The sequence below is a fragment of the Macrosteles quadrilineatus genome, unplaced genomic scaffold (assembly GCF_028750875.1).
Source record: "Macrosteles quadrilineatus isolate MER2022 unplaced genomic scaffold, UCM_ALF_1.0 Scaffold_5__1_contigs__length_97177068, whole genome shotgun sequence".
Lineage (NCBI taxonomy): Eukaryota > Metazoa > Arthropoda > Insecta > Hemiptera > Cicadellidae > Macrosteles > Macrosteles quadrilineatus.
Window position 1 is genome coordinate 46,953,511 of NW_026542598.1, and position 17,991 is coordinate 46,971,501.

The 17,991-nt window shown below is 31.6% G+C and overlaps 1 protein-coding gene across 1 annotated transcript; it reads left to right on the forward strand.

Annotated features, from left to right (window-relative positions):
- The first annotated feature begins 372 nt into the window (after positions 1–372).
- LOC128995575 (octopamine receptor beta-2R-like) lies at positions 373–17,630 on the forward strand. The gene is made up of 5 exons (XM_054420593.1): positions 373–438; positions 13,048–13,642; positions 15,275–15,479; positions 16,842–17,072; positions 17,583–17,630. Exons 2-5 carry the CDS (start codon positions 13,050–13,052, stop codon positions 17,628–17,630), a joined length of 1,077 nt encoding a protein of 358 aa, XP_054276568.1. The 5' UTR covers positions 373–438; positions 13,048–13,049.
- Positions 17,631–17,991: the final 361 nt, after the last annotated feature.

Genomic DNA, 17,991 nt, shown 5'->3' on the forward strand with positions numbered 1-17,991 from the left:
ACAAAGTAATTTAATAAGCAAATAACTTTCTTTAGGTGTGTTAAGCTTGAATAAGGTAGGTCTAGAATTGGGTGTGTAGTCAGTGTAGCTTTATCAGGTAAACTACTGGAGTTCTTTAGGATAATTTTACTATAACACAAACAATCTAAGATAAATGTAAATATTTTGAACCCATACAAAAACTACTCAGGATCAACAATTTCTGTTTGCAAGGCGACATTTTTGCATATCTCAGTACTTGATCTCTATGCATCGAAGGGCTATCAGTAAGTTCCATGAAGTTCAGTTTGGGTTTATTGGAGCTGTTGAGGGTGGGAGGGGGTTGTTGGGGTAGTAAGAACGTCAGTCACCAGTGCGCTGTTCATGTTTTCACTACTAGCGAGTCTGTGCTGCTGTGAAAGTGATAGTGTTGCAAGCCAATACATCGTATAACATTACGTAAGTGAGATTCTTTTTCATAAAAATGATTATAATCAAAGTTAAATTTTTTCTAAAGGATTATTTTCTCAGCATATTCTATATTTTACCTGTAAAATAATCTTTCTGTATACGATGTGTTCATAAACTAACTAAAACTTTATATTTAAGTTAGGGTATCTTAAAAAATGTAAGACACTAATATAACTACATACTGGTGTATTTTGTACCTAAAACGTATTCCTTTAACAGTTTTGAATATTGTGTGTATGTATTCACGTTAAATAATTGTAAACTTTTACATGAGAATAAATCAATTTAATTTACAGCTTCTAATTAGTATTTAATTATTTTAGGGGTTTATTTATAACCAATTTAAGTAAAACCTAAAATTTAGATAAACGGTTAAAAACTAATTATACAACTCTAAAATATCAATAATACATTCGTGTGTTTTGTGCTTATAACTTTAGTTGGAAAACATTTTTAAAGAATGTAAAAATCTCATTATGATTTATAGCTGAGTTCAGTTTTTCACAAATTGTATCGAAGCATACTATTTATTGCAATGCCTCTTATGTAATTTAATTTTTACTTAAATGGGGTTTATATTTAATTTATGTCTTAATATGTTTATACACAATAATTGTTCCATAGTAATTTTCTTAAGATGCATATTGGTATTATTATCTTACCATAAACATTTAAACCTGCCTAATTTGTCAACATATAACAAAACTATTTATTTTGGTTTGCCGTTCGTCTCTAACTGGCAAGAAAATTAAAGCACGAGTAAGCATGATATGAGTAAAATGTAAATTTGTATAAATATGTTTTTTTGTCTTTTTTCGTTTATTATTTAAAGATTGGATGGCACAAAAATTACCTAATAAATTCATCGTAACAAATTAATAAAAAGAAGAATTCAATGTTTTAATGTGTTATAGAATGACAAAACTCATTTTATATTTTGTAGTACTGTAACTTGTTACATGTTTATATCAAAGTTTGATACATATATTTTGAATGTTGTTGCTCTTAATGCTTACCTCCCAGGTATATTATTACTGTACATCCCTGGTTGTAGATTTATCATTTTTGTGAAATAAAGGTCAAAAGGCAATAAAGAAAGTCAAGACTAATTGTATAATCAATACAACTTCAGTAGAGTAATAACCATCTTCACTTGGTTCAGTACCGTATTTAAGCGTTCTAAAAGAAAATAAGTGTCTCCCGAGAATCTATTCTATATATAATTCAGTTTTAAAAATCTTTGTACAACTAAATCTAGAGTTCTACTGTACCGATTTTATTAATTAATGGGTCGTTGGAAAGCTTAGGTCGTGTAGATTTGCAAATAATTATGAAAGTTTTTTTTATTATGATTTATGGTGAAAAATTTCAAAAAAACATGTTTTCCATAAGAAATACATTGAAAACGGTGTTTTTCACACTTTTTATTTGGGTGCGACTTTTAGCTGCCTTTTTTAGTGTTTCCAAGAAGTGTATGGTATCAATTTGTAGGAAATTTTATTCTCTTTCAGAATATCACCTTCCACTTTGGTCGATTTCCTCACCATTTAAAAGTTATTTGCAAAAAAGCTAAGCAACCTCCGAATTTATAATAATGAGAAAATATTGAGTTTGGGATATTTTTGTTAAACTTTGTACAACTAAATCTAGACTTCTACTGGACCGATTTTGTTAATTAATGAGTCATTGGAAAGCCTTACTCATGTAGATTTGCAAATAATTATGAAAGTTTGATTTTATTTAATTTTTGTGGCGGAAAAATAAAAATAACAAAATCACATTCAAAACTGTTTTTTCAGGTTTTTATTTTAAAGTTTATATTTGTAGTCAGCTTTTAGCTGCCTTTATTAAATAATTTCAAGAAATACACAGAGGGTATTTGTAGGAAATTTTATCTTCTTTCAGAATATCACGTGCATTTTCTACGATTTACTCACCATTTAAAAGTTATTGTCAAATTAGATAAGTGACCTCCAAATTTTTAGTTGTTAAAAATACTGAATTAGGGATATTTTTGTTAAACTTTGTACAACTAAATCTAGACTTCTACTGGACCGATTTTGTTAACTAATGTATCGTTGGAAAGCCTAATTTGTGTAGATTTGCAAATAATTATGAAAGTTTGATTTTATTAATTATTTTTGGTGAAAAAAGAATAAAAAGCAAAAATACATTAAAACAATTTTTTTTTTTATAGTTTATATTTTAAAATTTCTATTTGTAGTTAACTTTAGGTTGCCTTTTTTGAATATTTTTTCAAAAAACGTCTAAGAGTACTTTGTAGCAAATTTTATTCTCTTTCAGAATATCACCTTCCACTTTGGTCGATTTCCTGACCGTTTAAGAGTTATTTGCAAAAAAGCTTAGCAACCTCCTAATTTATTGTGGTGAGAAAATATTGAATTGGAGAGATTTTTGTTAACTTTCTACAACTAAATCTACAGTTCTACTGGACCGATTTTATTAATTAATAGGTCAATAAAATCTGTGTAGATTTCCAAATAATTAGTAAAGTTTGAGTTTTATTTATTTATGGTAGTAATACGTTTGCTGGTATGAATAATCTAAAAAAATTTATGGTAGTAATAATGGGTTAGCCAGTATGCATCATATGGAACACAACCTATAGTTTAACAGCTGATTTTTTATTGTTATTTCCTTGATTTTTCTTTGTTTACATTTAGTTGTTTACGATTTGAATTGGTGGTTAAAGTGAGGTCCGTAAAGTGTGTGTTTCTAAAGTAATGTTTTTAATCTGTACCATTTAAGTATTAGTGAGTTAAGTGATGTATGGATTTCATAACCAAAAATTATTATTTTAAACTGTCAATTATAAATTATTCAAATTTAATTTATAATTCACAGTTTAAAATAGTATTTAATATTCGTTATTTTGAACTGTTCGTTATAGACTCAATATTTTAAATTAGTTGAGAACTGAATAACTTTACTCTTCACTACATGGTTGGTGATAGAAAATGTTTCTTTTGAAGTGTCTCATTTTTATGCCATAAATCTCAATCCAGATACAGTGATATACGATCCACAGTAGTTGATGAAGTCGTCAACTGGGACTACTATTGTTCTTTTATTTTAGGGGATAAGACATATAGACAAGAAGTAAAAAACGTGACGGAATACAGATATTTGATGACCAAAGATGGGGAATACGCCGGTAATGTCGAAATCGAAGCTGCAGCAAGAGTTTTTGACTGCCAATTCAAAATATATGCTGAGAAATTGGATTATTTTGTAACGGTTGGTGAAGGCACAACGATCTTAGAACATCAGTTTATTTTCTAAACAATTTCATTCTTTAAAAAATGTTCAGGTACTTACAAGGACATATATTATGTACTACTGTACTTTCTAGGGACCGTTGTATTTAACTACAACGGGCTCTGTTGCTAGTCAACAATAAACCTTAAATTGTTTATTCCATTATTTTCAAAATTTATAGTTTTATTATAATAAGTTATAAGCTTTTGAGGGTACAAAAACAGGCTTTAAAATAACATTCTAAAACTATTTTTAATTATTTAATTTTGTGCCTGTTTACATTACATTTTAAAGTTTTTTTAGAATATGATATAAATATAAATAATAGATTTATGAGAAATGCAGTTAGACAGAAAGCAAAAATCTTCTATATGGAGTAAATCAATCTTTAAATAATGCATTTCAAAATTAAGTAAAACTAAAAAATGAACTGTGCGCTAGTGGTACAAATTTTAATTTATTGCAATCTAATTTTGCAAATGACTAACAATTGGCTCAAGTTTGACTTGTTTTAATAGTAGTTTTCATTACACTGTCTCAAAAACAGCTGTCTCACAGCTGTTTATTATTTCTTCGAATTTATTCGAAAGCTTTGCCGAGTCCGGAAATTCGTTTACGGCACAAAAAAGCATATTGGGACGAGTTACGAACAACATTTTTCATTACATTGTCATATAATATAGCAGAAAATATAAAATATATTATGTTAAAATATACAAATTAGGTTATGTAAGACACAAACAAAGTTTGTTTATATATTTTTGAAGCATTTTAAAGGATCAGAACAGCTGATTTGTTTTTGAGATAAGCTTTGAGATAAGCTTTTACATAGCCATATGATTCGAGTACGTATCATTTTACGGACTATTCCGCAAAAAGCTATCTTTATGGACTCAAAACGGTCCGTAATACAGCTTTTTTTGGGACAGTGTAATGAAAAAGTGTTTTTACCTATGTATGCATTTTAATATTATTATTTATTTATTTATTCATTGGCCTCACGATACCACACAACTTATGCTTCACTGAATCTTGACCTTGGAGATAATGGATATCTATCAGATAACGTTCCTGATATGGCTAGACGATGGATATTCAAAGTACGGACAGAGACTATTTCCTTAAATTTTAAACCTTGGATGACATACGCTAATTTTAAATGTTCTTTATGTAATCTAAATGAGAATGAGGACACTTATCATTTTGTTGCTCGTTGTCCAATTTTAACCCAAATTAGAAATAAATGGCTATTGAAAGCTCTTTTAACTCGCTCAGAGTTTATAGATTTCCTGGAGAAGAGTTCGCTGGCAAATTTTCTGAGAGATGCTTGGAAGTATAGATGGGATTTGGTTTTAGAATTCAACGAATAAGACTAGCAGTAAAACAATATAAACATTATAGCTCATTACAAATAGTTTTACATTTTAGTCGTATTAAAAGAAAATGTTGCCATAAAAGATAATGTTGTCAACCCGGCAGACGGTCTTATGACCATTGCTGTAAAGTGCTATTTTTAGTTAAATTTGTTCTTTCTTGTTATGCAGAAGATTATGTTTAGTTATAAGTTGTATGTATATATGCAGTTTATTTTTGTGTTAATAAAGCACTTTTTCATTCATTCATTTCATATTATTATTATTATTATTATTATTATTATTATTATTATTATAAATACTAAAGAACGACCGATTGTTTTATGAAAGTAAAGGTTTTGAAAAGAATTCACTAGAGAAAAACTCCCAATCATTCTAAAGATAAAGGATGTAATTAAACAAAGATTTTTTATTTATTTGTAAATAAATAGAAATATGTAAACGGTTCCCAAAAACCCTTATAAAATGGGACCATGATGAATATTGTTTTTTTGGGAAGAGTATTATTTCACATGTACTAAACTCTTGTACAATGATAAGTTTGAATTATAAAGTACACCGGACGGGAAATTTCAGCGAGCTGTGAAAAGATAGGTAAACGATGGACTAAAATATTAACAGGATGCACATCTAACATAGTTAATGTAACGGTCAAATCTGTATTCTCTCAAGTTTAAACGATAGGCATATATTTATAATTAACTGAACCCCTTAGTGGATGATTTCATCATACAAACTGTTGACATTTAGTTAGAATTAGGAACACCAATAGACTTGCACTCAATTTTATAACTATTAATATATCTATTATAACCTAAACGATAATGATCCTGTAGGCCTAGTATAAAATAGCATTACATATTTTACATAATATGTACACATAGATACATATTAGAAAATCACGCTATATTTTCTAATAGCCTGATTGTCAACTTTGAACTTCTGATATTCATTTGCTTTCAGAGTAGGGCTCCATTCTTATTGGTTCTATGCTATAGTCTGATACAGAGTGTTCAAAAAGGGGGGGGACATAATTTACGTAGTGATTCCTTGGGTTGAAATAAGCAAATGTTAGGGTGAGTTTTAAATGAGTTCCCCCCTACTTTTTTACATTTCTTAAGATATCAACTCCGGACCACATCAGATCATTGTAGAGTAGTATATACTTCATTTTGACTCAAAAGTCAAAATGACATTGAGTCAAAATGACATTGAGTCAAAATGACATTGAGTCAAAATGAAGTACTTACTACTCTACAATGATCTGATGTGGTCCGGAGTTGATATCTTAAGAAATGTAGAAAAAAGTAGGGGGGGAACTCATTTAAAACTCACCCTGTATACACACTGCCCTATTTCGTTTCGTTTACCGTCTGTCTGTATGCCTTTTTTGTCGTTATAAAGGCATTAAGTACACCTTTAAGACCTCTAAATTGAGCTATAGCATTGAGATTCTGTAAAAACTCCAATCCTATTGGCCGCTATATTTGTGCGAATTATGAGTCAAACCTCTTAAACCATTTCAAAATGACGGCTGTTTTTAATATGTAAAGCCAAATTTCACGAATACCGGTAATTTAACCAAAACAATGCCAGAGTCATCAAATTAAGTAAACCTAAACCTCCATTTAAGCAATGTTAAGACTATGTAAGAAGTTTTAGGGATGGAAATAAATAAGTTAATTTCTCATTTAAACCTTGTCCAAATCAAGCCATATAAGACATCGTTATAATCTCAATAAAATTTTATAAATTAGATGTATATAGCAGTTTCTTTGTAAAATTAACGGTTTTACTGAAATCTGGTTTCAAATATTTTAAATGGTCACACATTTTTTTATTTAAATTTTACAGAAAGATTGCTGCCAATGGGATAGACATTTTGCAGAGTCTTAACGCTGTAACTTAAACTGAGAAGAAATTTCGAATAGATTTGCTAGAAACACATACAGACAGACAGACAACGAGATAGGACATAAAATGTTTATATAAACTTGTTGGCTCAATTTTACCTAAACAATCATTAAGTCGATTATATCTCCACCTCTTTTGAACACCCTGTATAGCCACCATAATCGCTATATTTAGTTATGACAGCTGCAATGGGTATTCTAACCGACCCAGCTTCAATTAAAATCACTCACTTATACTGTTCGTGAAGCCATTGCTTGGAAATATATTTTCAGTACAGAACTCAACTAAGCTACACATTTATAAAATATAAGTATAACATTAAACACCATCTAGAGGTTAACATATTATTATATTATTCCACATACCTACTAACCATATTTACACTGTAGGACACCGATCAAACTCTAAGTCATCAAAAGGATCTGCCTAAATATACCTAGTACATTTTGAATATCTTAAGGGGAATCTAACCATTCTAGTATTTGTTGCCTTGTATCACGCAATTCACCGATTTGGCCGGACGCAGCATTGTTTTATCAGTTTTAAAATTACATAGTAAATCCTCTAAATACGTTATCATTTCGATCTGTGTGTGCTTTCTTTCTTTCCAAAATCACAGCGATAATGCTATAACACGATTTTACATGTTTGCATAACCTACTTTTTAAGTATATTAAAAGAACGTCAAAATTGGTTGTGGCAAGTGTTGTGTATTTGTATTTTAATGAGTAAGGCCTCTGTATGAAGGCCTCTGTGGATTCATAGGTTAAAAAACCATAGCAAAGGATATGCCGATGGATAATCTTGTGAGATTTTTTCATAACAAAATAAATCTTTCATCTTAATATGTCGATACTAATCATATAAAAAGTGTATTTTACAAAACTAAGGTGTTATTAAATAAATTGTTATCTTTAGTTTGAATTGGAAACATTAAATTATTTTGAGAACCTATTTTCTTGACTAACTCTCGATCCATGTAAACAAGTATTAGTACAAATTTCTCTTATGATATATCCAATTTTATTGGATTTTGTTGAAATTGATGGATATAAAATAAAAGATTAAGTGGAACATAATTTTAATGCACAGGATGTTCTATGTATAGATAGTTAATATTTTTATTTTAAATTTAATAAACAGCCTGTTTTATGCAAAAAAATTGTGGTTTCGTAAGTTTGATTGTCGCGGACCCCTTTTCCTCCCTTCCCACAGAATTTTAGGAATGCCTTTAATATTACCTTTATCTAATCGTTATAAACAGTCCCCACACTCTGGACAGCTCGCCTTGACTACTTCCTTTACCACTTCCTACGTCGCGGACCAGTTTTCCTTCCTTTCCTATAAAATTTTAGGAATGCAGATACCTAAATCTAATCGTCATAAACAGTTTCCACACTCCAGACTGCTCTCCTTTACTACTTCCTTCACCACTTCCTACGTCACGGACCTCATAAGCTAGTGTCGTCATTTGATTATTTTTATGATCCATACCGTTTCTGTTCTAATATCTGTGGATTAATGCTATCAGCTATTTCTTTATCTACTGCATTCAAAAGTCAACAGCTGATCATATGTTTTTGTTTATGTGTCAAATACTGCTTCCATAAGGATTACATTGAAACTTTGAGACCCAGTGGGGCGGATTCCTGAGAGACTTTTTTAACGCCATATAGATGTTGGCACTCACCGATATGGTCTCTATCACCATGCAAAATTTGAAAACGATTGATTCATCCGTCTAGGAGGAGTTTGCGTATTACGAAATGCATAAGAGTCGACGTATAAGAGCTTCGCTCGCTCCGCTCAAAAAAGATTTTTTTTATAAAATGATAATAGTTTAGTAAGAAATAAAAGTATTTTCCAAGGGAATTTTAAAATAAATTTTTTTTTGAATTTTCTCCGTAACAATTAGGCGCATAATAACGCATCAATATACAAAATTATTTGTTTTTTTAAGCTCTACAAAATGGTTTGAAAAGAAATTGAGAAATTTTTTGTTTTTAGGGTCAAAAATAGGAAAACCCTATTTTTACCCCATAAACCCCCGTTCCCATAGTTCGATCATGCTGGTTCGCGAACTCATTCAAGTTTATCCCGCCTTACACCTTCAAAACCAAATTTGATCAAAATCGGACAAAAATTACTCAAGTTATCGTGCGGATGGACATATATATATATATATATATATATATATTTGAACGAATGGTGTTTTTGGCCTCTGGGGACATCAAAATGAAAAAGTAAATCGGTCCCGGGCTTTGGTGTTACCATGAGACCTACGGTAATAGCTACTTCCCTATAGGGAAATTCGCTAAAACTAATTCAAGCAAAACACTCTGAAAAAATATATATTAAAACGTGTAACTAGGAATTTTATATGCAGTGTTAAGTCTATTGGATTGATAATAGCAAACATATTTAGACCTATGTTATTTAAAAGAAATATTTAAAAACCTTTAATCAGTTTTAACGTAAATTACACAATATTATGTATGTAAATGGTACTACATTAATGCTACGAGTAAAAATACAAATACCCTCGCCACAGCAAACCTGCCTACTAAGCAAATATCTATTTGCCCTATTGGATTTTTATAAAAGAATTTCCTTAAAATATCATATTTATTCCCTATAGGTTTGCTTCTAAAGGGAAATGTTTGTATTTCAGCATAAAATAAATAATTTTTCAAAATGTTAACAAAATATGTCCAAAAACAAGCAAACTACAACAGTTGAAACTATTCTCTATAAAAACATGGGGATTTTAAATTTTTCAACTCTTCAACATACCAAAATATTTATTTTCTTAAGCTCTACAAAACTGCATAGAAAGAAATTTTACGTTTTTAAATTATGTCTTTCTCAAAAGGGAGATAGATCCATTTTTACCTCATAAAAGCGCCAAAGTACCACAGTTCCGATAGTCCTATTATATCGGTTCCCAAATTCGTTCAAATAAATGTAGGTTTACAGGTATATACCAAATCTCATCAAAATTGGATTTTTTTTGCTTAAATCATCGTGTTAAGGGACACACATTTAAAGATAGGAATTTGAACTAATGCTTTTTTCGCCTCTGGAGTCCTTAAAACGTAAATCAGTCCTGGGACCATATCTTACCTACAATAATAGTGTATATATGGGAAATTCACTAAAAGCAAATAAAATAAGAAACGTCGGGTTTTAACTTACAAGTAAAATTTATTCCTTTGACCGTCAATAACCCACTTTTAACAAATCCCTCGATATGATCCTTTACCTTCTCAGTTACAAAAATTGAAGACGATTTCTAAAGATCTTAAGAGATTGCCAACACCCACGTTGAAAGTCAGTATAAACCTGTGATTAACCTGTCAATACTTCTCTGTAATTTGTCATGAATGCAGACATTTGTCAAATTGGCACAATCATTCCCTCGGTCAGGGAGATTAATGAGACTGTACTTATGAGACTGTCAACATACAGCAAAAGCCGTCATTTAACCTGTCAATATTTCACTGACTAACACATTTGTCAAACTGTCACATCCTTATTCCCTTGGTTAAGGAGATAAATGAGACTGTACTTATGAGACTGTCAACATACAGCAAAAGCCGTCATTTAACCTGTCGATATTTCACTGTCTAACACATTTGTCAAACTGTCAAATCCTTATTCCCTTGGTTAAGGAGATGAATGAGACTGTACTTATGAGACTGTCAACAATACAGCAAAAGCCGTCATTTAACCTGTCGATATTTAACTGGCTAAACAAATTTTGTCAAATGCCACCTCTGTAATCAATGTTAAATAGAAAGTTGAAAGATGTACAATATAATTTCAACTATTCTCTATAATTAGCCTAACTATTCGCTACTAACACGTAAAATATTGAAAGATTCATTACAGATGTTTATTGCTTCCACATTCGAGTGTTACAAGTCTTTTGAGCACTTGACATGCATGTCTGTAGCTGAATGAATAGGGTTGTGACAATTTGACAAATGTGTTAGCGTGCTAGACATTGAAGGATTGACACTTTCATTGAAGGCTTTTACTGTCTGCCAGTGTGAATATGACGGTATTTGAGCATCTGTCATCTTTCTGTCCAACAGTGGTTTACAGATGTGACGTAGTGAGACATGTGCTAGACAGTGAAGTATTGACACGTTCATTAGAGATTTTTATGTCCCCCAGTGTGAATGTTGTCGATATTTAAGGGGATGAAAGTAGTTTTAACCGTAGGTGGCACGGTATTACCTAGGACCCAGGACCCCTAGGATACTTGTTCGTTTTGATGTTCGCAGAGGGCAAAAACTTTATTTGTTCAAATTTTTATACATTTATTGTCTTTACCAACATCGTGTTCAGCTTAAAATTAAATAATTTTGTACATAAAGCGTTGTAGTACAATTCAATGTTACGGAGAAAGTTTTAAATAGCTTTTCATCAAATGTGCGAACGTTACTTTTATCTCTATAGGAGTATATTCTCTTTTTCGACCCCCAAAACATTATGTTTTACAATATCTTTCTGTACTAATTTGTAAAAATAAAAATAAATAATCCTAAGCGTTTGTGGTTTTCTTTTACACCTATAGAAACTTATTGTAGTTCGCTTGGTCGCTTGGTTGTTTGAAAATTTCTTTATTTTAACCTTTACTGTTGATATTGGGTTAAAACATATTTTACCTTCAACGTTGCAGCAAACCTAAGCACTCGTTAAATCTAATGTTTAGGAATAAATATCATATCTTGTCAGTGGGGGTATTATATCTTGTCAATAATCACCACTCTAATCCCTCTATTTAGAATAGGATGACAAATGCTTAACAGCTGTCACCACACACACTGGGGACAGTCAAGCCCTCCAATGAACCTGTCAATTTATAATTAACGTTTCTAAGGTAATGCACTCTAATCTTGCTGTTACAAAGGAGGGTTACAAAGGAGGGATGCTCAAATAAAACTTAAATACTGAAAACTAAAATGACAACCATACGAAGCTAGGTATTTTAAGCCAAGTATGAAGAAGATGAGTGTAGGATAAGTGGCGCAATCTTGTAGTCTTACTGACTAAGGCTGTCATGTTTCTTAGACATGACCGTTAAATAAACATAATGTTGAATTATATAAATATAAATACTGACAACATTTGCACCTACATGCAGTAAAAGTCTCAAATTAACCTATCAATACTTCTAATAACCTGGATCAAATACTGTTCCCTCAATACAGTACTTCTTAATTCGTGTATCTAAAGCATCACACTCTAATCCTTCTGTCACAAAGGTGGGTGTGAAATGCTCAAATACTGGCGAAATTATGCGTATAAGAATTAGGATTTTCTTATTTTCGACCCCCAAAACATTCAGTTTTGCAATTTCTCTCTTGGCTTATTTGTAGACATAAAAAAGGTTAAACTACCTGATGTCCCCTAATGGTCCAAGTTTGACTTGGACCTTAAGACTACATCAGGTAACTTAAACTTGTTTGTGTCAAATATTTGGTCCGGAAACATGGAAATACCACAGCAGCAAAATTGAAGTTTTTCATTCATATTCAGACACTGACAGTGTTCACTCTGGATACATTAACCCCCTTCAATAAACCCGTCAAGATTTTACTCTCTACAAAAAAATTCCAAATTGTTTGGTAGTTTGTGATAGGCATCCTCTGGGGCAGATATGATGGATAGATGCTTAATACTGATATTCACCCTGTAAGACAGTAAAACCTGAAGTGAACCTGTTAATACTTAACTTTTAAACACCTTTTGTGTTTACCCCCAGAGTTTCTTTTGTTACAATGACGAAGGACATGTGCAAACATGTCGGGTAATACTTGTCCTGGGTTATTTTACCTGTCCTAATCTCACATTTTTCTGTACGTCCAAACAATTACCTTTCTAACCAATCTGTAACAGTGGTGAATTACAAATGCCATTGAAATTGGGAAACCTTTACCCAGAGGAAGTAAAACCCATTGTAAATTACTAAGACTTGACATGTTAACATTTTAATTACACTACCTAATTCCCTCTGTTTCAGACATGGATGACGGATGCTCACAAGAATGGCAACAGTCGCGCTGGGAAGCAATAGAAACCTTGAATGAAACAGGCAACGCATCAGTCTCAAACGCATCCGTTCATTCCGTCATCCCCTTGAAGACCTCCATAGTCATAACTACGACCTCTTTCCTCATATTGTTCTGCGTTGTGTCCTTGGCCGTCAACATTGTCATCATCAGCTCCGCGTGTTTCGTCCGCAATAAGATCCTTCCTACTCTCTACATCAGTTTGAGTCTCGCAGGCGCTGACACATTCAGTCTCTTCCTTTACGCTCTTGGTCTAGTTCTCTTCACCCTTCTCCCTAGAGGCTTTGGTGTGGTGTTCAACACACCATGTTTCTTTCTCCTTGTCGAGACACTACGGATGGGGGCGATCCTGACGACAATTTTCCACCTAGCGGCGCTGGCTGGAAACCACTACATGGGGATTTTGAAACCCCTGAAATACCCGGTGTATATGACCAGACGGAATGTGCGCTGTGTGGCGATTCTTCTGTGGACCATTCCCTCTGCTTTGTTACTCATCAAGGTTTTCTATATTGAAAACACGCTTGGAGAACCATGCACGGCTGAGTAAGCATGTGTTTTATTCAAGTAGATTTCGAGTAGTTGAAAGACTATTGGAATTGTCTTTAGTTATAAAAGACTGGTAGCTTTCAAGTGATCTACACATAATATACAGTGTCAATTTATTAAAACAACATAACTCATAAACAACTGATCAATTTTAGATTTTCTTTTCAAAATTGAAGAGATAGACCAGTACATAAATAAGATAAGTATATGTTTCAATTTATAGTAATTTGCTTAACAATATAATACAAAATAGTATTTTGACGTTTTAATCCACAGTTGGTATTCAAGGCTATTTTGTTGCAGATTAGGGATAATTCGTCACGTCGTATTTGTCACATAGACAATTAGCTTAACTTGAACAAAATACACAACGTTTTGACGTGTACGTTTTTTATGATTAAAAGCAAACCTTTACTCATTTTGTAGTTTATTTGCCTTGTGTTGTGGATGGAATCAATTGTCCTAATTAAAGCAAATAACATTCAGTTTGGATCCTTTAGGATACAGTAAAGTATAAAATTACTGTAATTTGTTCACGTACTCCTATAATTTCACGCCTAACCCACTTATCTGGTTTGTTATTGTGAACGCATTTAAAACAAATAACTCTACCAAAGTTTTTACAATAACATAAAATTCAGTCAAATTATTTTACAATAGCTTTAAAAAAAATAACAAATAATAGTTTTTTTCCCTATAGGGGAAATTCGCTAAAACCGTATGACTTGCAAACCTTTTAGAAGTGTTAATCATTGTTCCCTTATTCAACGTGTGAATTTTATAATCCACATTATAAACAATAAAGATATATTTTTTTAATAATAAACCCCAACAACAAATTTAGAAAACCAGTCCCAAATGGCAAGCACAATGGTGAGCATAATATGTTCACTTGTTGACATTGTATGAATAAAATCTTTTTTGGAAGTTATCCTTTGACCGATGATCAATGGAAGGATACTCCAAATGATCGTTCTATGTGCCTTATAGGGAAAGGAAATCGTTATAGCTTTAAGTTCCACTGTTTATTGCATGAGCTAAGATGTTTCAAGTTTTTGTGCTTCAAGTTTTTGTGCAAGTTTTTAAGCCACCTCTAGAAACTCAAAAAGATCGCTTTAACATCCAGAACATTAAATAAGGCTATATTGATTTGCTTTATGCAACAATATTTTCATATCTTTAATACATTCACACATTCCTAATCAATTTAAAGCTAAATAACATCCAAAAGAAATAAGTGATCTTTCCTAAAGCTATATTGACTACCTCATAGGCCTACATGTAATAACTATAGGTTTACCTTGATTTTATTTCACATGTTACCGATCAACCGGTTTCTATATATTCCCTTATTTCCTTTCAATTACATCATGCATTTTTAAACAATTGAAACACATTTTAACAACAAAATTATTATCATTAAAACCTATAACTTATACACCAAAAGCCAAATAGGTGGTATTATAATATTTATTGGCCATTTTACATAAACAGTATTGGTTCTATATTATTTCATGTAATATGTTAGGTCCTCCAAATAAATGGTTAAATATCAAATGAAAGCCCTAAATAATTAAATTCAAATTAACTCTGTCACATTACATTACTTATCTGTATCTTTATTTTCAGTTTTCTAATAACGAAGGAGTTTCGGATGACTTTCGCAATACCACTCTTTACAACCCTTGGACTCATGATGTTTATATACTGTCACATATATGCATTGGTTGAAAAAAGGAAAAAGACAAACCACATCAAGCTATGCTCAAAGCCTGGAAGTGTGAATCGCAGACATCAACGCAACCAAAGTAGCAACTCCATAACTAGAAGTCAGGTGGGTATCCGTAACTAGAAGTCAGGTGTGTATCCATAACTAGAAGTCAGGTGGGTTTACATAACTAGAATTCAGGTGGGTATCCATAACTATAAGTCAAGTAGGTATCCATAACTAGAAGTGAGATGATTGAGTAAAACTTATGTCCATAAATATAAAACACGCAGTTGAATTTTCATTCAACTGTATAATATATGTTGCTATATTATAGCAACATCACAACTTATAGAAGGTGCTTAAATATTATATCCATAGTAGTGGATAAATGTTGAAGATCCATGTATTGTAGTATTTTATAAACACTCAGATACCTACTGTATAACTACTATGCACTCTAATTATTGACAAAATTAGCAACCCATTGTTTCTACACAAGCGAACGGGATATTTAGCTGTAGAATGTAGACTGCGACCATGTAAGGAATGCTTCTGTCGCATGCATCACTGGAGCATAACCTATTTGATGTAACACATTTGATCTATTGTAATACACCTGGATTGATTGTTTGACACTGAACTTTGATCAGCCATGTGTTACTAAACTATTGTTAATTAACAATTCAATTACAGTATTATTAATAGTTAACAAGTTCGTCGTTAGTAATTGGTGCACATGTGTTCAAAATTATGTAATTTCATGTTTGAATACACACTTAGGTCCCGAACCAGGGTAAAAAGTTTTGCAACCAGTTGTTTTTAAGGTTGTTTTTAAAGTTGTTTTTAAAACCAGGGTTTTATGTATTGAAGACTACACAAATATAGTATTGTCCTGCAATCATGTGTAATAACAGCATTCAAAGAGGAATTTCTGAAAAATATAATAGCATACAACAACGCGTACGTTTATCTAAATAAATTCAAGTCCCTGGCTTGCAAGAAAATTTGGAATACGTGTATACAACTATCATTATTATTTTTTATGTATATTAATGTATATTAATGTAATTTTTACATTTTCATTATTTATAAATTTATCGATAGTAATATAATGTACAACTTATTATCAATCCGATTTAAAATGACACCCTCGAAACTAGGTGATATCAACATTGTTTTGGAAAAAAATAAGAATTCCTTTTTACATGATCATTTATTGTTGGCTAAAATTTACTTTCTTAGACCACGTTTAAAAAATATTCTAAATATTCAATGTTGTCTTTCGCTATTTAATTAAATCTGGACATTTTCAAGTAAACAATCTGAATTACCCTGTCAGACAATTTATAACTTTTCTTGAAAATCTCTATTAATGGCTAAGCTTTATCAAGGTAAGCAGCTCACCTACTTAATTTAGGAGGATTATATGTTTGAATCGAGAATAATACAAATACATATATTTACTACTTTTTTGTTTTATTTTAGGTAAACAAGAAGGCCATTGTGACCACACTGATGATTCTAGGCTCCGTCATCTTTGGCTGGGTCCCTGCGTTCGCGTACTTCGTGCTCTTCTGCAAGGATTGTTTATTTTGTGAATACTGGAAACTTGGAACGCTCAAGGAGCACATCATCCTCGTTATCATTAACTTCCTTATGATTTCGAAAACTGCCACAAACAGTTACGTTTACGCTTGCCGTATGAAAGAACTGAAGGTGAGTTTAATACTTAAAGCTCCAATAACTTCCAAAAATAAAAGTATGTTATTCGTTTAGAAACTCAAAAAATTGAGTTAAAGCTATATTTTTTTACTATTTAGGTTTTGTGGGTGATGTGGAAATTATTATTTAATAATATATGTGAAATGCTCGCAATATTTGATTGTTAAAAAAACTACCACCCTACTACTAGCAACCAAATACCATACCATACCAACAACATCAATTGGAGGATTAGTCGTAAAACCTTAACACGCCTTGTATGCTATCTTTTTAAAATCTCAAAGAAAAATGTCTACAATTTACCTGGTAAATAAAACATAGGTACAGTTTCAAAATAACACCGTGTTTAAAAATTATCTTACAAGGAATGTTTTTTGATGAACTACTTTTTAAAGAAAAGAAAACTACTATATGCAAAGTTAAATATGTACGAGTTCATTAGACCTATGGATCTGAATGTTTATTAGTCAATTGATCTTTTCAAACAAACGTGTTCTTTTCCAGCTGGCTTTAAAGGGAATGAGGAAGCAATCGTTGAAAATGGCTCGGTGACGAACAATAAACACACGGTCTGAAAACGACACAACTGTGCTATGAGACACTTAAACCAAACAGTGAAATACTATACTATCAAACAGCAAAGATTGTTTCAATTCAAGACATTAGAGATGAAAAAAAAAACGGAGATGAAATGCTTCACAAACGGAGCTGTGAAGTTCTCTCATAAATCTGTAACATTCCTGACCATTAGAGCTGTTGTGGAGGACTAAGTGACAACATTGAGAAGTCCTCATACAGATCCATACACAAAACTGTGAATAATTTATAAATAAGTGTTGCAAAGTTTTAAATTTCGAAGAAAAGCTTAACTACTTTTATAGTGAAGACACAACTTTGAAGCATTTCTAATCAG